This window comes from Ochotona princeps, chromosome 10 (assembly GCF_030435755.1).
Source record: "Ochotona princeps isolate mOchPri1 chromosome 10, mOchPri1.hap1, whole genome shotgun sequence".
Taxonomy (NCBI): domain Eukaryota; kingdom Metazoa; phylum Chordata; class Mammalia; order Lagomorpha; family Ochotonidae; genus Ochotona; species Ochotona princeps.
The window spans coordinates 70,255,990-70,277,192 of NC_080841.1; the positions used below are offsets into that span (position 1 = coordinate 70,255,990).

Below are 21,203 nucleotides of genomic sequence, written 5' to 3' on the forward strand. Positions count from 1 at the left end.
ATGTTGGACTAACTTTCAAACCAGAAAGAAAAGCTTAAAATCTCAAGAGCCAGAGGTAGGCAAAGTAGTTTTCTTGGCATGGCCAGCACCTGATCTCACTGCTAAATGAATCAGGCTCAGCGATGGCCTTTCAGTAGAAGCAGGGAGCCAGAACCGAACAGCAGAGACATGGCTCTAGCAGAGCATGTTTATACCCTGAGTTATGGGAATGGACTTGAATACGAAGAAGAAACTATAGATTGCACAAGTCCTGAAGCTCAGAGGTAAATATTTAATATAGATGGTAATCACCCATATAATAATTAGGTATTAAATCTCAACTTCCATAAGTCACTAACAGTTATGGCCTCTTTTATTTGCTTCATGCATCTTTGCTACTATTACTCGCTTTTTTCCACATATTTCCTATCCTTCATAAAGAAAATGAGGCTAAATACTTAAGAAGTGAGACTGAATCCTTCCTCTGATCTATTTTAGATTTGCATTCTAACAGCTAAGAATTGGTTGCATTACTGAAATGTCAGAATGATCCTATGTGGCTGTGATATTCTAAAATAGAATATAACACAGCTCGTGGAAGTTCTCAACAGTTTTATGAGACAAAATTGTACTTAATTCTACGGACATTTTATAAAAAAGAAATGATAGCATAGACTGAAAATGGGCAAACAAACTTTAGAGATATTTTAATTTCTCAAAAGTACTGCAATTTTCTGGGATCTCTGCAAGCAATATGATGCTGATTTGGCAAGGTATGAAGGTAATTTGACTCTCAGAGGTCATTGAGATTTCTACTTCTTTTGAACTTAAACTTCCCCCACATTAACTTGGCCTTCTTCCACAGGAAACAAACTCCTCCCCAGCAGGTGTAGGTCTTAGGCACTACTGGCAGGAAAACTGAAGGGGAAAATAGACACTTCATGTTTTTCTTGCTTAAATATCAATTACCAGTGATAGATGAAACCGATTATCTCTAACAATTATCAACACAGCTCAAGGTATGGTCAATGCAGCTTTTTCTTCTTTTATTCAATTTTTATTTCTTTATTTGGAAGGCAGAGTAAAAGAGATAAGACAGAAGGAGATCTCTCTTCCACTGATTCACTCCCTTGGGATCTCCTGGGATTCACTCCTGGGATCTCAGGTCTCCCACTTGGATGTCAGAAACTCAACTACTTGAGTTGTCGTCCCCTGCTGCCTCCAGGATGCTCATTGGCAGGAAGCTGGAATCAGGAGAGGGAGCCAGGACTTGAACCCAGGCACTTTAACTGGGACGCAAGCAGCCAAATGATGTTTTGATCACTGTGCCGAACACCTGCTCCTGCTTTCCCTTACAATTGCCAACTCTTGGCCCTCAGGTTCAGGTGAGCTGCATTCAACCTAAAAACAGAAATCCACATTCCATGCTCAGGCGGTGTCCCACCCATCCTTTTTCTCTTATCTGTGCTGCAGAAAGACAAGAGAGGAAACCTGGAGGAAGAGAGTTCAGGTGCATTGCTGAGGGGAAACTCCAGAGAGATCCAACACTTTAAAATATTGCAGACTAGAAAACCAACCGAGTAAGAGGTTCACCTTTTGCTGTTGCAACGGCGGATTATAAAATCATAGGTGTGTATAGGAGAGTGGGGCGTTTGGGATGTGGAAGAGAAGATAAGACAGAAACAACTGCTCATTTCTACAATCCCCAGTGCAAAGAAGAAATGTCACACTGCTTCTTGAAGCTGCTCTTCCTGTGGCCCTGGACTGAAGCCCTGGAATTTCAGCTGGGTGAAGACTGGATGCCAAAGCATAGCAAACATTGTCAACTCAAATACAAGGAAGGGAAATGGAGTCCATGGGCTCTGCAGTCTCCTCCAGTTTGAGAACCCCAGACAGGAGATTGCTAAGAGGCTTCAAGCATGCTTGGGGACAACCACCGCACAGCACCAGTGAGCACGATATTGAGAGCCACAGAAATAAGCATGGAAACTGGGCTGGGCAGGTTTGCCTTTAAGAGATGGGGAATAGTAAATAGTTTAGGCTTTCCAGGTCAGATAATTTCTGAAGCAGCAATTCAGTTCTGCCAGTGTGGTTCAACTGTCCGATCAGCCAGAGCTGACATGTGGATAAACAGTTGTAGCTGGGTTGCAATGAAACTTGACTATGGAAACTGACATTTGAATTTCACATCATGTTCCCCTATCATGAAATCTCTGACTATCTTCAAATCAGGCAGTGTGGGCAGGCCATAGCTAGCTCACTTCTGCTTTATTAGGAATTAAGACTCAGATATAAGTCCCTGACTTGAGGTTTTTTTTTTTCCTTTTTTTACTAATCAGGATAGGTCTGAGTATGACTATCCCCTGTTCTCCCATGACAGAACTGGCTCAAGATGCCGCACCACTGTAACACTCCCACAGAAGTCTTAAAAATAAGCTCTTTGCATTGGATTCGCAAGATGGTGTTCCATTAATTAGGAGCAAACCGTGGTTTTCAGTGTGACCCTGGGAGCACCTGTAGGCATCAATTTCTCCATTTGTAACTGAAGATGCTAATTACTGTTATTTTTCTCCCTCCTGTGGTTTTCTCTAAAATTAATGATGGTCACACATTCTTAATGCTGTGAATGCACCGAGACACTTGGAGAGTGAATATTTTGTAACTCCACTTCAAGAAAGAAAGAACAAAGGATACAAGGCAAATTGAAACTTGGAAAATATGTGCAGTTCCTTGGACAACAGACATTCAGTGAACATAACCATCTACGCCAATGCTATCTTCTCAACTACCTTCTCAGCTGTCCTTCCATCCTTTCAATGGAACTCTGAGAAAACTGCTTCACATGGTGGTCTGAACTCTCAGCAATATTTTTATGTACACGAGGACACCCTTCACTATGTACACACACAGTGACTACTTCAACATTAACAGTCCTTTCAAATCTCCACCCCCATCCCCTTCTAACTGCAAACACTCACCAAGTGACCTGCTTCCATAGCCCAGCCAGAAAAGCCAAGCACATATCTCTGCCTTTGCTGCCTCGACCCCAGAATGGCATCTGGCTCCTCATCATCAATGCTTCTCTTCTCTCTGCATTTCTCTGCCATATTCTGTAATACGATGATGATCTGTCTAGTCTCCACACTCTCTGGGAACTCCTTGATTATTGAAAGTATTTTTGCATCTGCTTTAAAAGCGCTGAAGAGTTCAATCCTGAGCACTCTTCTCTTTCTCTTCTTTCTGCATTCCCTACGTGAATTTTTGATTCAATCCCACATTCTGATGTGTGTGACTTCTTATTTACCCATAAGTCTCCACTCAGCTTCTAGATCATAGATCTATTGCCCACTTGACAGCTCCACTTCAATTTCTGTAGGTAGGTAGGTTAACCATTGGGGTAGTCAGCTACCATACAGGATGTTCAGATATGTCTGAATTTCAGACAAGCCACAAATTGTTTTAGCATAAATATGCCTCATGCAATATTCAGTACAGTTACATCCATTGTTTACCTCACATTCACACTGAACTGGGGATTCTGTTTTTTATTTTCATTCTTTGTTCATCCTGGTGAAGTGTGTTCCAGAATGGAATGTTTGATTTTTCCTTTCTCTATCCTTCAAACCATTCTCATCCTGATGTCTCCTATCTTCCAAATTTCGGTAGATACAGTTCACCCAGCTGCCCAACCCACAATCTTGAGTGAATCAAACAGAATTTCCCCTTTCTTCCTCACCCTCCCCCCTACATCAAGTTCAGCAGCAAATCTCATTGTTTCTATCTACAAAAGCATATCTCAGATTTAGTTCCTTATCCCCAACTACCGTCATCACCGAGACAACTCAATATACTCTGTCATTATGCCCTTCTAAGGCACTTGTTGCTTACAAATTCACCCCCCTCCCGCTGAGGAACGAGAGAAATGGATTTAATAATCAACACATGAACCATCAACGAAAAGGACCCCCAAAATGAAGTCATCTGTTCTCCAACCTCAAGTCCTTCAGAGGCTTTCAACTACACTTCAGTTGGCATGAAGCTCTTCACCACCACCTCTACCCCATGAAGAACCAGCTCCTGACTACTTCTCTTCTCTTTGCTTCTGCATTGCTCTCTATCCTTGCTGATTTCCTGTGGGTCCCCAGAACACCTTGTCCTTCATCACTATCAGTACCTTCACTTTCTCTTCCTGGAATCCGAACCTTCCCCTTGTTTTCCTCCATCCTAGTTGTCCTTGAGAACTCAAATTAAGGACAAGAATTATTCAGAAGCAGTCAATTCTATTCATTCTCTCCAACTTCATTATCCTTTCTCTGTTTCCTCTCCTCTTCTCCCCTTTCCTCCCTTATTCTTCCTTTTCTTCCCTTTTCCCTCTCCCTTCTCATCTCCTTTACTTCATAGTACTCAGCAATATCTTTATTTATACACTTATTTACTGCACAACATCCTAAGCTCTAGATATAGGATCATGGATGATGCTTGTTTTGCCCATTGTTCATAAAAACTGCCTGGGAAAATGGCAGTCTTATAAAACCACCAGGTGAGCAACTAAATGTCTTTCAACTCTCTCTCTATAACTCCAGACCATATATGCCCAGTATCTTGAGTTAACACAGAATATCACCAATGTCTGCATGACCAAGTCCAATATACTCAAACTTTTCAAAAGCTTTCACTGAAATAGTTGAATTTCCTCAGAGTTCATGCACTCTCTTATTTCCCCTGCACATGTATCTTTCTGTCTAGATGTTCATCATACCTCCTACCAGCTGATCTGAGAAATTTGTCCTTCAAGACTGTTACTATACAAGACCCTTTTCAAGTCTTCCAAGACTATCCACTCTTCTTTATATGTTATTGTCATACTTTGTACAAGAATCTCTGTAAATAATTAACATTTTGAAGGATTTATTTACTTCTGTGAAAAGAGTAAGTGATAAGAGAGAGATGGAGATTTTTAATCTGGTGGTTCACTCCTAAATGTATAGTTACAGGAATAGGCCAAACTGAAGCCAAGAGCCAAAATCTCTATTCAGATCTCCCCCACTGGTGGCAGGGCCCCAAGTATCAGGTTCATCATCTGCTGCCTCCCGTTGTCATTCATCATCCAGGAGGCTGTATCTGGAAGTATGGAATAATTGGGACATCAACGAGCGCTCCAACATACGATGCAGGCAACACAAAGTTGGCTTAACCTACTTTGTCACAGCAGCACTTTCTGCAGGCAATGATTTGTAACAAAAGTTTAATAACATTCTGCATAGGTTAATATCCACAAACCAAGGAATCTGTGTACTGTTACCTCCATTTAAATGGTGTAAGACTGTGTAATTTAAAAACTTTCATCGGTATATAAAAATTGTACTTATTTATGGAGTACCATGTGCTCTTCCAACACAAGTGACATTATATAACGTCAAATCAAGACAAATAGATCTATCTCCATAAGCATTTAACATCTATTATGGCAAAAATAAAAAATTCTATTGCTTTTACGGAAAAATATACAGTACATTAACATCTATCTTTGTTAGTGTGCAATAGAATCCTAGCGGTTCCTCTGTACTCATTGCCGACTAATCTATCCCAACTTAACACTCATTAATTTTTTCCCACACTCCCTTGCCTATCCTTCCCAGCCTCTGGCAACTACCACTACATCTTTCAACTTCTTTTTTTTATTAATTATTATGCATTATGTGACAGTTTCATAGGCTCTGGGAGTCCCCCCACCCCTCCCCACGCCCCTCCCCCCTGGTGGATTCCTCCACCTTGGTGCAGTATTACAGTTCAAATTCAATCAAGATTCTTTCCTTGCAAACATATACCAAACATAGAGTCCAGCTACTTATTGTCCAGATGGGTTGAACAGTTTCTTGGGGAGACCATTTCTGGTCCAAAGTTAGAGCTGGTAGAATATCATCCCAGTCAATTAAGAGTCCCAATATAACATTAACAGCAATTTGTAACATTATGGAATTGGCATGGTTTTGCGTAACCAGTATGTTAAAAAAAAAAAAAAAAAAAAAACAAGTTCTTAACCCAACCTATGATTTGCTCATTGACATTTCAATTTTAGTTTGTATACAGGACCGGCTGCTATATACCTGCCAAGATCAGTAAAATTATACTTCAACACAACAAATGGCTAAATACTAAAAGGAAATAGACACGAGACAGCTGAATGGTACCTTATAGCCATTTTAAGGTATATAGCAGCCGGTCCTGTATACATCTTTCAACTTCTATGTGACCAGTTTGTTTTATTAGAGTCCCCATATGAGATCACGTGATATTTGTCATTCTATGCTGGGCTTACTTCACTCAACACAATGACCCTTAGTTTTATCCACTCTGATGCAAATGACAAGATTTCGTCCTTTTTAAGGATGAGCAGTACTTCAACCATCACACATTTGTATGTCTTCATTGAGAAGCATATGTTTAGAACTACCACACATTTTTAATTGTTACTATTTTCCATGAAACAGCCTTGTAGAAACAAGTATTCCCCCCTTCTCTTCCTCATTTATCCTCCCTGTTCTGTCCCACCCTTTCTCCCCATATTATTACAATAAAATAGTGCTTCAGCTGCAGTCACAATTCCAACATTCTGTTATTTAAATGTATCATGACATTGTAGATACAGGCAATGGATGAAAATCTAGTATCAAACATTTTAAAATTGGATTCTGTAGGTTTTTCCTTTTGCATGATTGAGTCGTTTGAATATTCTGGATACTAATCCCTTGTCACATCTACAGCTTGAAAACAATTTCTCCTGTCTTCTTTGCTGTACAGAAGCATTTGCTGATGAAATTTGTCTATTTTTCTTTTGTTTCCTGTGCTTTGAGCATTTGATCCAAAAAAGCCCTTGTTATATCCTGTGGTAAATAGTTTTATATAATTTATGAAATCTTACATTGTGTCTCTCCCATTAGAATGAACTTTTTATGGGTAATTCAGTATCAAAAATCTTTGTAAACCTAGCTAAGTGTTCATGAATAAATGCTTAATGAAGGCATTAATTTATAATTATGCTAAGACCTTTGCCTCCATAATTTTCGGGCTTCAAGAATAAAAATCCTGGAGTTGGTGTTCAACCTAGTGATTAAAACATTTGTGTCTCAAATCAGAGGACTGACAGAGGCTTCTTTCTTTCTTTCTTGTCTGTTACTGCTAGTCCCATACTGGGATAGACACTCCCTCAGGATACAGACTTTGTTGTCCTGTTCATTTATGAAGTCTCAGTATGATAACAATTTTAAGCACTCAGTAGATGGATGTGAACTGGAAGAAGGAACGGAGGGAAGCAGATAGAGAGGGAGAAGAAGGAGAAAAAGGTAAAAAGTGGAAAATGCTGAGGTTAAGTACGCAGAATATGATGACATTTCAATAAGCCATGGAAATGTGATGGGGAAGGTCAGGATTAAATATTACATGGAAACCATCCTTCCCTATAATTTAACAGTTCTACAGATCACTTTCAAGAGCAACAATTGTAGAACAGTGGCCCCATCCTCAAGAGTCCACTTTCTATCTTCTCCTTGCAGCAAATTTCAAGTAATTTTTTCTGCCCCTATTGTCATTTGGCCTTCATTTGTTCATTTACACTTCTCATCTGCTAGATGTGATTAATCTGTGTACTGGAATCAGACAAACATAATAAATTTCCCAACCTCATGGTACTACCTTGGGTGACTCCCAACCTCTTGGGGGCTGGGTTTTCTTATCCATAAAATGTTCTGAAATTCTTTCAGGTCTCAAAAGAGGCGATAAATTTATTTTCATGGTATCAATTTTTAAATCATTACTGCTGTAATAATACCATCAGGGATACACACCTTGATCCTGAACATCCTTGATAACTTCCTGCTATCCAGGGAGAATCAAGGGTGGGGATGAAAATTGAACCTTCTTAGAAGGGCTAGTGATACACTTAACCAGGCAAATAAAAAACAGTTGTGCTGCACATTAAATTGCTCCCAACAAAGACAAAACGGTACTATAAATACATGTATACGATATACATTTTTGAAGATTAGCAGTGCAGGAATAATGATGTGGCCACACAAGTGCCTGTATAGCAGCCTTTGCGGAGCTAAGATACCCACTACATATAGCATGGCTGTGCTTCCCAACTCTGCATTTTTCTGAATGACTTCACAAGCCATGCTTATTCTCCATTGGAGGAAGTATGTGTCAATTACTGATTTCATAAGGAGATCCAAAAAATACAACACATGAAGACAAATGTCTAGTGAAAGCTTGTAGATGTTTTACATTATCTCATTGACGCATCAACATGGTCCTGTCAAGTTGGTGACTTGTTTAATGGCTCAAGTCCTAGGACTCCTCTTAGCACATGGGAGACCAGGATGTAGGTCCTAGCTCATAGTTTTGGCACAGCTCAGCCCTGATGGTTAGCGTCAGGGGAGAGAAGGAGCAGATGGACAATCTCTCTTTCTCTCCGTCACTCCCTCTCTCCTTCACTAATTCTCTCTTCCTCTATCTATATTCACCTCCCTTTCTTATGTTCTGCCTTAGCCAAATTTTTTAAATAATCTCTTTAAAATATGTAACAGGTTCCTTATACTTATACAATCCTTTGACTTTTTCTTAATACATGTTGGATAATCCTTATCTGAAATGCTTGACACCAGAACTGTTTTGGATTTTGAATTTTTGTTAAATTTTGGGATATTCTTACATACAAAATGAGATCTGTAAGAATGAGAGCTAAGACTAAGCATGAAATTCATTTATGTTCTTTACACACACACACACACATGTCAGTGAAAGTTGAACCCAGAAGGACTAGCATCTTCATGTATAGGGTAGATACAACATTGCTTTTCGCTTTCCTTCTAACCTTGTCCTCACTATTCTGACTCGAAACTGGGTACAGGATCTGAGCTTGGGGGAAGACACACACACAGGCTGGCAGTAATTTTATACAGCATTTTCAGTGTGCCTATTTTTCCCGGGAACTGTCCTGTGAGGTCAGGTGTGGAATTTTCCCTTTGCTGTGGGTGCTGAAAAGATTTTGGGTTCCAAGCCATTTCAGGTTTTCAGATTAGAGATCTTGCTGAGCCCATAGTGACAGTTGTGCAACCATCACCAAAATCTAATCTTGGAGCATTTTCCTCATCTCTGAAATACACCCTGACCTCATGAGGTACTAGTCACATTCTGTACCCAGCAGCCCCTGGCAAATCATTCAGCTCCTTCTTGTTTCTGTGGATGTGTCTCTCTGAACATTTCACACCAACAGACTCACATAGTATACACTTTTGTAACTACTGCATTTATTTCCTTGAATTATTTTTTTAAGATTTATTTTTTTTATGTTTTATTGGAAAGTCAGATACACAAAGATGAGTAGAGATGGAGAGGAAAGTCTTCTGTCTGATGCTTCACTCCCCAAGTGGCCACAACGGCCAGAGCTGTGCCAATCTGAAGCCAGGAGCCCGGAGCCTCTTCCAGGTCTTCCACATGGGTGCAGGGCCCCAAGGCCTTGGGTTGTACTCAATTGCCCTCCCAGGCCACAAGAAGGGAGTTGGACGGGAACCAAGGCCACCAGGATTAGAACCAGCACCCACATGAAATCCTGGCGCATGCAAGGTCAGGAATTTAGCCACTAGACCACCATGCCGGACCATCCTTGAATTAATTTTTTTGAACTTTTTGACTAACGTGTAATATTTTTGCATTTTTATGGAGTACATGGAAATGTTTCAACACATACTCATAGCATACACCACTCAACACAGACAAGCAACCTTTCTATTCCTTCATCTTTATTTTATGTTCAGAGCCTACCAGCTCCTCTCTTCTGTTCTTTATGTGGCATGGAATACATTATGGTGAACTACAATCATTGCACCATGCTAGCAATTGTTACTTCCATCTGACTGTATTACTATTTGCATCTGAATGAGTTAGGCAAATGCTATCCAAATCCCCTTTACCCCGACTCCCAACTCTTACTCATCCCTCGTAACCTCTAATAATCATTGTTCTCAGCTCAGAGCCCTGCTTAATTTAATTAAGTTTATTTGAGAGACAGAGAGCTCCCATCTGAAGGTTCACTTCTCCAGTGCCCACTGTGATTGTGGCTGGGCCAAGTCAAAGCCAGAAACCAAGAAAACAACACAGGCCTCCAATAGAGGTGGCAGGGACCCAGCTGCTTGACATATTTCACTGCTTCCCAGGGCATGCTGGCAGGAAGCTGGATTTGGGAATTAGAGCCAGGCATCGAACCCAGGAATTCCAACACAAGATGTGGACATCACCATCAGTATTTTGACCACTAGGCTGAACTACTGATTCCAACTTTCACACATGAAAGAGAACATTCACTGTCTTACAGTGTTCAGCTTATTTCATTTAGCATAAAGATCTCTAGTACTAGCCATTTTGCTGAACATGCCAGGATATTATTTTTACATGGTTGAATAGCACTTCATTGTGTTTACTCCACCTAATGTTTTATCCATTCATGCATAGATGGGCATCTGGTTGATCCCATTTCTTGGTACTGTCAATAATGCTGCCATGAACATGAGAATACAGGTGGCTTCCATGCACTGATTTTCTTCCTTCAGAAACACCAGCAATTTGGGTAGCTAGGTGTATTGTACGTGCTTTTCATCAACAGTGTCTAAAATTTCCCTTTTCTCCACATTGTCACCAGTATTTGTTGTTTTTTGCCTTTTTTGTAACAGCCATTCTGATGAAGATACCACAATGTGGTTTTGGTTTGCATTTTCCTGGAGGTTTGGTGATTCTGAGCATTTTTTTTTCATATATTTGGTGGCCATTTCTCTAATGAGACATGCCCTATTCAGACTCTAGTTCATTTAATTGATTAATGGGGATATTTGATGTCATTTTCTGTCAACGTTTTTGAATTCCTTGTAAGATTGGGATCAAATGCATAGTTGGCAAATACTTTCTTCTCTTCTGTCAGATGTCTCTTGACTCTGTTCACTGCTCCCTTTGCCATGCAGAAACCTCCTAGTTTGATACAGCCCCAGATGTCTGCTTTGGTTTCCGTTGCCTGTGATTTGGGGGATCTTATCCAATAAATGTGGCCTACACCAATGTTCTAAAGTAATTCCCCAATATTTCCTTGTAGTATTCTTGTTGTGTCAGCTGTTTTTGGCCCTTTTCAAATTATGTATAGGGTCAGAGGCAGGCAGGCAGCAGGAGGGAGGTGGGGGGAAAGTCAAGCTGGAACCTTCCACAGATGAATAGCCAGCTCTCCTAGTTCCATTTGGTGAAGACGCCTTCTTTCTCCAGCATCTACTTTGGCATCTTTGTCAATGATCACTTGGCTGTAGATGTAAGGTCCAATTTCTAGGACTAATAATCTGTCCCATTAGTTTCCTTACTGCTTTTATGTCAGAACTATGCAGTATCACTCACAATAACACTGTGCTATGTCTTAAAATTTGGTATTATGATGCCTCTGGTTTTGTACTTTTTGTTCATGAATCTATTGGCTGTTCAGGGATTTTTGTTTTGCTATATTAATTTAGAATTGTTCTTTCTAGTACCATGAAGAAAGTCATTGGTTCAGTCTCCAACTTTCTGCAATAGTTGAGGCTTAGACCAGACTAAAACCCAGATTCAGGAATTCCATCAGGATCTCCTATGTGGGAAATGGGGTATCAGCCCCTTGGTCCATCCCCTGCTGCCTCCCAGTATATGCACAAGTAACAGAAAGATGAGCCTCAAACCCAGGCGTCTGTTTCCCAAGTGTTTTCCAAGCCACATTCTAACTTCCATGCCAAACACCTGCTTAAGAGTTTGTTGAAAGGGCCCTTTACTTGGCAGGCAGCTGGAGAGCATCTTCACAGCTTAGGAGAGTATCCTGGTTGGCACAGGGCTCTGCAGTCAGTCACCACTCCACTATTAAGTCTACATGCTTTATTCCTTTTTTATTGGCAGATGATATATGTCATTTCACACATAAAGATATCATATATCAGTTGGTGGGTATTTGAGGTGATTTCACATTTTTCAAAGTCAGATTTTAAAAACATATATTTATTTAAAAGGGAGAGGAGGAGGAGGAGGAGAGAGAGAGAGAGAGAGAGAGAGAGAGAGAGAGAGAGAGAGAGAGAGAGAGAGAGAGAGAAAGAAATATCTTCTATTTGCTGTTTCACTACCCAAATGACTCCAAAATCCAGAGGAGGGCCAGACAAAAGCCAGAAGCCAGGAATCCCATTCTGGCATTCTGGTCTCCCAGTTAGGGATCAGGGTCCTAAATATTACAGCCATCAATAAGGAACATGATTGGAAGTGCAGTCATCAGGACTCAAGCCAGCACTCCCCCACAGGGTGTGGAGTGTGGGTATCACAAACAACAGCTTGTCCCACTGAGCCACAACACTCACTGCTGCTTTCACGAATTGCCTACTGTGACTGGTGCTGGTTGGAACACTTGGATGCACACATTTTTTGTGTAGAGAGCTTTCAATTCTTCTTGGCATTTAGGAAGAGTGGAACTGCTCAATGATGATGGTATCTTTCACTTTTTAAAGGACCACCTGCCCATGTGTCATCCAAAGTACCATTTCACGTTTCTAACAGCAATGGGTGAGAGTTTTCAATCGCTCGACATCCCCAATTCCTGTTCTTGTCTATGCTTTTTATTTTTAGTTAGGCTAGTGGGTGTTTCAGCTATATTTACATTTTCCTCTCATGACTATTGTTTAGCATCTTTGCAAATATGTACTGGTTCATTTACATATCTTCTTTGTTGCAATTTTTATTTAGATCTTTTGCCCACTTTTAAAAATCAGTTTTTCCTTTTTATTGTTGAGTTAGAAGTGTTCTGTATATATTTTGGACACTATTCTTTCCTCATATACAAGTTTTAAAAACATATACCCTCATGCTTGCAATGAGGGAATCCCAGAGCAACTTGAGCTGTGGCTATGCAACAGGATGGAGGAATCCACCAGGGGGCGGGGAGGGTTTGGGGTAAGGGGGGAGAATCCCAGTACCTATGAAATTGTGTCACGTAATACATTGTAATTAATGGGGAAAAAATAATAAAATTAATTAAAAAAAAGAAAAAAAACATATACCCTCATTCTATGTTTTTTTTTTTTTTACATTCTTAATGGAATCCTTTGATGCACAAAAGCTGTTGGAAGTTCAATTTATTCATTCTTTGTCATTATTTCTTTGATATCACATCTAGGAAACCATTGTCTAACCCAAGATCATGAAGATTCTGGGTCTTCCACACCGGGTTATGGCCCAGTTTAAGTGTTGCAGTTTCAGTGGAGCAGCTGGGATATGAACCTGTGCCCATATGGGATCCGGGCATATGCAAGGCAAGGACTTTAGCCACTAGACTAAAGTGCTGGGCCTCAAAAAATAAACATCTTAAAATTGGACAATGCCTAATTTATTTCAACTTGTTTATACTTAAAGGAATTTCACCAAATGACATGTAAAGATTGTTATTCTTATTTTCATGGGAAAGTTCTGAGGAACTTAGAAGGTTAGCAGCTCTGGTAATTGTTAATAACATTACAATAAACTGAGACCTCATCCAGCCAGAACTGTCTCAGTTTTCTTAATCTCCAGTGTAACATTTGGTATCACTGACTCATTCAGCACAGCAATCATTAACAATTAAAGTCAATTAAAATTCACAAAACTATGTGTTACCAATTGTATAAATGAATTATATCACACAAGAGAGATTTTAGAGTGGTTTTCAATTCCTTCAGTTTTATCCCTTCTGACATTCAAATGCTTTTCAAAAACAATTCATTTTATCTAGGTAACAGTGGCTATGTCTTTTCTAATACCACTTGTCTACTATTTTATCATACACACAGTTAACACATAATGTGCTGCAAAAGAAGGAAAAGGGTTAGTTAAATGCAGAGCAATCTGTCTGTGTGCATCTTCTTGCTGAATCATAGGTTGGTTTTAATCTATCCTGAGCCCTTCTGTTAATGAAACTATTGGCAATAGAGAGGAAAATCATAACATTAACATAATGGGTATATGTTTCTAGATTGTCAATAGAGGCATTAAAATAATGTTAACTGGAGGCTTCATAAGAGTGAGTATTCAAAGAGAATGGCTTCCCCCTTTTAATTTCTAATTTGTTTTCAACAAGCTCTGTAATCGAAACCAAGCTGCAAAAATAAGCCAACTTGAAGCGGTCATTTGAATTTAGAAATAGTTGAAGTTCTGGGCTTCATTGTCTTTTCCAATGCCATAAATAACTTTCCCCAAAATAAGCAGCAGAACCCCACATTCCAATACAGCACCGATTGCATCTAATGAAACAGGAGACTGCTGCAGAAAGCTTTCCCAAGAGCTCTGGCCTGAACATACGGGTGTTCTTTCCACATCCGACTGAGGAAGCAGACCACTCTTAATTCTCACAACAGAACCAAGGCACAGATTCTCTCCAAAACCAGGAAAGGTCTTCCCGTATCCACAGTACTGTGGGATAGTAACGCAAGTCATAACAAGGCCAGGGATGGACACACTTCAAAGCACATGCTCAGAAACAGTTGTCATGTATCATCCTCAGATATGACAAGAGAAATACAAACAGCATATGCCTGATGCAGCCATCTTTCTAGACCTGAGAAAGTTAACAACACATTGGATGTTGTCAGAAGAAGTTGCCCAAAAGACCAAATAAATGATGCAAGCAGAAGTCCTTCAGAGCAATGAGAAGCTTGAGCTACAGGAAAAACAGGGAAGAGCATTTTGTAGAAGAAAATGTTAAATAAAGTATCATAGGATTGATTTCTGTTTTTCCTGCAAGACCAAAGCATTTGACTTTAATGCTCAAGTCCAAACATATTATAGAAACTCTTATGAGGAACAGAGCAGCAACTGGGTTTTGAAAAATTTAGAATTTTTCAAAATTTGCTTCAAAGGAGAAAAGGCAACTCAACAATGAAGAGGAAGATTATGGCCAGGGTACCTGGGTTTACCTTTGCTTGGCGAAAGTGGTAGACCACCAGCATGCTCACGAAGTCAAGCAGCATGCACAGGGCTTGGAAGGAGATGATTGCCAGCCGCAAATATTTATCCTCCTGGACAAAGCACGGGCTGTCATCAGCACAGTAGGGGCAGCCCTCCCTGCAGGGCAGGCAGACATGGGCCTCTTCTGTTCCATCCTTTGCGCTTCCAGAAAAATGGTAATCTGGGCCCCGTCCTGCAAGTTCCAAAGAAGACCACAGTGTCAATCAGTCGACAAAGTGAAGCAGCAATTGACAAATGACAGGAAATACTTGCAATACAAGCAATGCATCTAACAAGGAGTTGATATGCAGAGTATATAACGCGCTCAACTCAGTAGCAAAAAGCAAGCTAGACAAAAAAGTCCAATTAAAAACTGGGCAATAGATATAAATAGGTATTTCTCAAAGGCAGAAACACAAATTATCAACAAGTACATGTAAATAATGATCAATATCACTCAAAACCACTCAGTATGACTGGCTATTATCACAAGGAAAACAAAAAGGGTTGGTAAGAATACAGAAAAAAAGAGAACCCTGGCATACTGTTGGTAGGAGTACAAATCAGTACAGCCATTGTGAAAAACTGGACTCTCCTAAAAAAAAACCTAAAAATAGGATTTTCATATGATCTATAATCCCTCTTTTGTGTAAATATGCACAAGCAATAAAACACATTTTTTAAGACACGCTACACTACCATGTTCACTATAGTGCTACTCAAGAAAGCTTGGAAAAGAGAACACCTAAATCTATACCAACTGAGGAATGGATTAAAAAATGTGGTAGTATCACACAACAGAATATTATCTAGCCAAGAATGATGCAAGTTGTTATTTGTAACAATGATAGAATTGGACGTTATTACGTCAAGTGATATAAGCTAAGTACAGAGAGACAAGTACCATGTGATCTCACTCATTCATGGAGTTTATTGAAAATAGGTGACCTCACATAAATTAATAATTGTGGTTATCAGAGACTTGTGAGGGATGTGGGGAGAAAGGCCTGGGGACAGATTGATTCACAGGTACCACACTGTAGTAGAACAGAATAGAGTTTTGTGAGTCTGTTGCACAGTATAGTGAAGACAGATAATGCTAATTTACTGCCTATTTCCTCTGCAAAAAACTAGAAAATAGAGGTTTTTTATGTTTACACAATAAATACTAAATGGTTATAAGGATGAACATATTTACCCTCACAACATTTCACAATGCATACATGTGGTAAAATATAACAGTGTCCCATAAACACACACAAATTTTAAAGTCTTGAGTCTTTAAAAAAAACGCCTGGAGAGAGGGCGGAAGAACACATGTCAATTAGAGCCGTGCTGCAGGTAAGATCAAGAACAGAGGTGAAGCACATCTTCACTTCTTTACCCTGTTTCATACTTAGTAAAGATCCTTGTCAACCTTTGAGAAAGATACTTGACTTCTGAATTCAAACAAATTATTTTTATGCCTTTAACTGTAAAATTGTCATTCAGAGTAATTGAAGAAAATCAGCAAGAACAGAAATAAAACTTGTTAAGGGCCAGGGAATAGCTTTCCAAGTCTCGCATACAATCACCTACCACTCACCAGTAGATGAAACTCCCTAAAGCACAAATCATATGCGTTAAGTATTTATTCAAGAACAAAACAGAATCAGGGAAAAGATAGTTGACGTTTTCCAGGCACCAAGTCAATATTCCCATCACTTCTGGAACTTCTTGACCTAGATGGCACAGAATCCAAAATGAGCTTTTGATTGCTCTTTTATTCAGCAGGGAACTCATCGACCAAGTTCATTAGGTCTAAATGGCATAAACAGGCACTTACACAACAGTTGTTCAGTGTGCAATTGCCTAATGATGGTGCATTTCTTCCCCACAGTGCAATCCACATTTACAGGCTAGCATGCCATTTCCCATTTTTCCAGCCTGGTCACTGATGGTTGCTACTGATCCTCCCTTTGATTTTAAATTACGCTGTCTCAATTGTCAAATTTTTCAGAAAGATTTATTAGTTTTTATTGGAAAGGAAGATTTACAGAGAAAAGGAGAGACAGAAACATCTTCCACCCACTGGTTCACTCCCCAAATGACCACAATGACCAAAGCTGAGCCAGTCCAAAACCAGAAGCCATAATCTTCTTCCAGGTGTGCCTTGTGGACACAGAGTTCCAAGGCTTTTGGCCATCTTTCATTGCTTTCCTAGGCCATAAGCAGAGAACTGAATCAGAAGTAGAGCAGCTAGGACATGAACCAGTGAACATATGGGATATCAGCACTTGCAGGCAGAATATTAAACAACTGAGCCATCACACCAGCTCCTCAACTTTAAAACTTAAATTAGCTTTAGGGGCTGGTGCAGTGGCATAACAGGCTAATTCTTTACCTGTGCCAGCTTGAGTCTCAGCTGCTCCACTTCAGCTCCAGCTCCCCATTCATGGTCTGGGAAAGTAGCAGAGGATGGACCTAAGCCTTGGGACCCTAAACCCACTGGGGAACCTGGAGGAAGTTCCTTAGTTCCCAGCTTCAGATTCACCCAGCTCTGGCCATAACAGCCACTTGGGGAGTTGGATGGAGCATCTCTCTCTCCCCTCCTCTCTCTTTCTGTCTTTCCTTCTCTCTCTAATTTTGACTTTCAATAAAATAAATAAATCTTGAAAACAAACAAACAAACAAAAACAAAACAAAACAAAAAAACAGGAAAAAATAAGGTGGTGGACCAGGGAAGAAGGTGTAATGATGAGTGGAGAGAGAGCAGCTGGAGAAATCAGGTGCTGAACAGGGGTGGATAAGGAATATTACTATTTTAGCCAAGTGGATCTTGCATGTGGCCTGTGGAAAGAAGGTGCAACTGCGTGGATGGGGAAAAGTTGCAGAAATCAACCCTAAGTTGTTGCCCACAGCCAGAAATGAGGGTTGGTGAAGGGGAGTTACACACTGGAAAATCAACCCAGCCAGCAGATAGTGGACTTGTAAATTTAAGGCTGACACAAAAGGAAACTGACCAGTTGGGCTCCCTTGAAAACACCCCAGAGAGACCCTGTATGGCTAAAAGCCACAGGTACAAAGTGTCTTCCCCCACCTGTGTGAAGCGGGGTGAAGCAGAGTAAAATTCTACAGGTTGCCGAGCACTGCCAAGAGAGTACAGCCACACCACTGGGAAGTGAACCACTGGAGAGCCTGTGAGCCAAGGGAGGGACTCCAAGGAGGAAAGCAGTAAGCAGGATCCTCACTTACCCAAGAGGTCCACACTTTAAATCCCCTGAAAGATACCACAAACACTGGAGAAGAGGACAGGGGAACCGAGGTGTGCAGAGACAGGATCTGGAACCACTCTAAGCGGGAGGCAGAAACCAAACACGAACACGTGAGTGGACATGAGAACTCTGCTGTGCCAGATCCCAGCGCCTGCAAGCAGGTGCAACGAGGCAGAGGAGAGTGAAGACTGCCCAGACAAGCTCTGCTAGAAGCATTCCTGGTGCAGTGGGACAGAACCAGCAAGCAACTGAGGGCTTATAAGTGGACACATACAGAGTGGGAGCAGATCCAAATAGGGCCAGGAAGAGTAACATTGCTGCAGTTGGGCATGCAGCTTTCCAGTGCTACAAACCGTTTTGATACCTGCCCCAACATCTGCAGCCACAGGGGCCCAGCAACCTGCATTATGCCCAGTGCCACAATGGAAGTCCCAGTCGCACAGCATGGGTTCCTGCCACTAGGAAGCCGCAAATAAAAGGACTTGCTTTGAAGTTCAGGGAACCTCCAAAAAGGGAGCTTTCCCTGGCTGCTGTCTTGAGAAGTCTCTCCTCTTATAGAGGACCCAAAGTACATCATTTGTCTTCAGGAGTAATAGTTACCCAATCATTAATTAGGGCAGAGCAAGAGAAAAATCAGAGAGCACAGGGCAGAGCAAGCAAAAATCAGAGAGTAACAGAGTTTAAAGACATAGTAGTAGCTTCCCTGGTCGCAGGCATTGCTGGAACCACAAGCAAGAGAGAGAGAGAGAGAGAGGGAGAGAGAGAGAGAGCAAGACAAAAGTACAGCCTCAACCCAGGAGCATCACAGAGAAGGGCAGTTGGGGCAGTGCTGGGTGCGGAGGCCAAGGCAGAACTACTGCATAGGAGCCCAAGGTTGAGGCTCTCTGGAGGGACTGACACAGATGCCCAGCCATCATCCTGATCGAGAGCAAACAGGGAGCTAGGTACTGAATGAAAGCACTAAAGTCTGCCCATGAACCTGTGGATGACTGCTTGAAGACAAAACCTGAATGAAGAGAAAAGCAATGGCCAAGGGTAACAGAAGAACCACAAGCAACATCAGTGAGGAAACCAGCAGGCACTGTTGAGGTCAGAACAGTTTGCTGACTTGTGCACCACGCCTTCAGAGGGGTCCCATAGCAGAACATAAAAGAAAATAATGGAAAGATGGACCAGTTCAGGCACCAATCAAGCACATTCATGCAGAGCCCTTCAAATTCCTTCACAAAACAGTCACAGCAATTCCCAGGGTAAGATGCAGGCCACAGGGAACAGAAGATGTTGAAACCGGGTGTCTAATGCAGACACAGACTTGAACATCAGCAGGACTTATAGGCCAAAAGTTGGGAAAAATGACCTCTGGAGTTGTGCTGACTCGTGAATACGACTGAGATAAAGTGAGGTCAGAGACAGTAGTTGAACAAGAGAAAGAGAACGGCCAAGGACTCAAAAGATCTGAGAAGGGTGACCAAAGTGTCAGGACCTGTAGAGTAATCAGGGAATTGGAGACTAGGTGATGACAAAGATTGAGTTCTAAGATTCAGACCAGAAAATAGAAGTTAGGATTTTTTTCTGAGAAACATAGGACAAAAGGGATTGAGCTTACCTTCCCACCAGAAACAATTAAAAGGCAACCCATGAGGAATATGTTGAAGCATGATGGCTTTAATTAACGACAAGACAGTGACTCCAAACACATTCACTAAAAGCACCATAAACAGCAAGACCAATGAGGTAATCACAGCAAAAGTTAAACTTCTTTTTAACAAAAAGTCTCCATGGAATGTATCTTTTGCTCTGAAAATTCGTCTTCTGAGTGTAGCTTTTGCTTTTTCTGCCTCCGCTGAACAGGCTGATATTTTCTCATTGGCTTAAGAAGCTTCTACCTGCATTAAAACCAAACAGTGTGTCCTATTTGCTTTCATTATAAATGAACCTCAGAACTACACCAGTGTCTGCAAAGGCTTATCATTCTTCCAGTATGTTAGCTGAGCTGCATATTTAAGTCTGTAGGGCTTTGTAGGATTCAGCCATGGCATACAGTTTTGTTCACATCCCAATAATATGGGATAAGTCCTTTAGCTTTGAAAATTTTTTCATCATTGTAAAGCAATCCTATCTTTCTGCTCAGAACCAAATCTATGGCCAATTTCTATTAAGTCTGAAAGATCTCACTTTATCCCTTTTCTGCATGACCATTATTTTTTACTTTTGCTCCAAATTCCCTTATCTGTAACTGTTCTGATGTTCAGTGTATATTTCAGTATGGCACTTCAGAGCACCTGTAGAATCAGGCATGAGAGTGAAAGACCTAGGAGGACAGTATTGTCAGGTGTAAAACATTCCACAGAAACCAGTTTTTAGTCCACTCAGCAACCATTTTTGTTAGTGTCAAATTACATTCCAGTCATAGTTTCAGTGGGGTAAATTGGAAAACAAAATGAAACAATACCTTCTCAGGAAGTTAGCGGACAAAACCGAACACGAGTTAGGTTAGTCAATGTAGCAAGTTAAAAAAAAGGCTTCATATATTAAAAACAAGAATTGTTTCCTCCCTCCAAATACATGTGAAAGTCAGAAGTATTTAATATGCTAAAGCTGGAGATGCAATTTTGCATAAAATGACCTGTGTAGAATTCATTCTAAATGCGGCATTGGAGCAAAGATTTGAAGGGAGGAAGGCAGGTAGCCATTCTACCTTGTGAATAAAGATAATTTCAAGTGGAGGACAAGAGTGTCAAGGTGGAGGCCCACCTGGCAAACATGAGGAAGTGCCAAGAGGTCAATGGGACAAGATGACAATGAACCTGAGGCAGTATGGAAGAAAACAAGGCCAGAGAAGTACCCAGCCCAGACAATTATAGGAACTGGACTCTGCCCTCAGTAAAAAGCAGAGAGTTCTAGTGGAAATTTAAGCTTGGAAGTAGGTTGAAATGTCTTTGTGTTTTTAAA

At 40.8% G+C, this 21,203-nt stretch overlaps 1 protein-coding gene across 1 annotated transcript in view; it reads right to left on the minus strand.

Annotated features, from left to right (window-relative positions):
• The window catches only part of GPR158 (G protein-coupled receptor 158), a 337,238-nt gene that overhangs the window by 124,862 nt on the left and 191,173 nt on the right, over nucleotides 1-21,203 (minus strand). Inside the window, 1 exon segment of the mRNA XM_004588529.3 lies at nucleotides 14,967-15,190. Within this exon segment, the coding sequence (XP_004588586.3) occupies nucleotides 14,967-15,190 (224 nt within the window).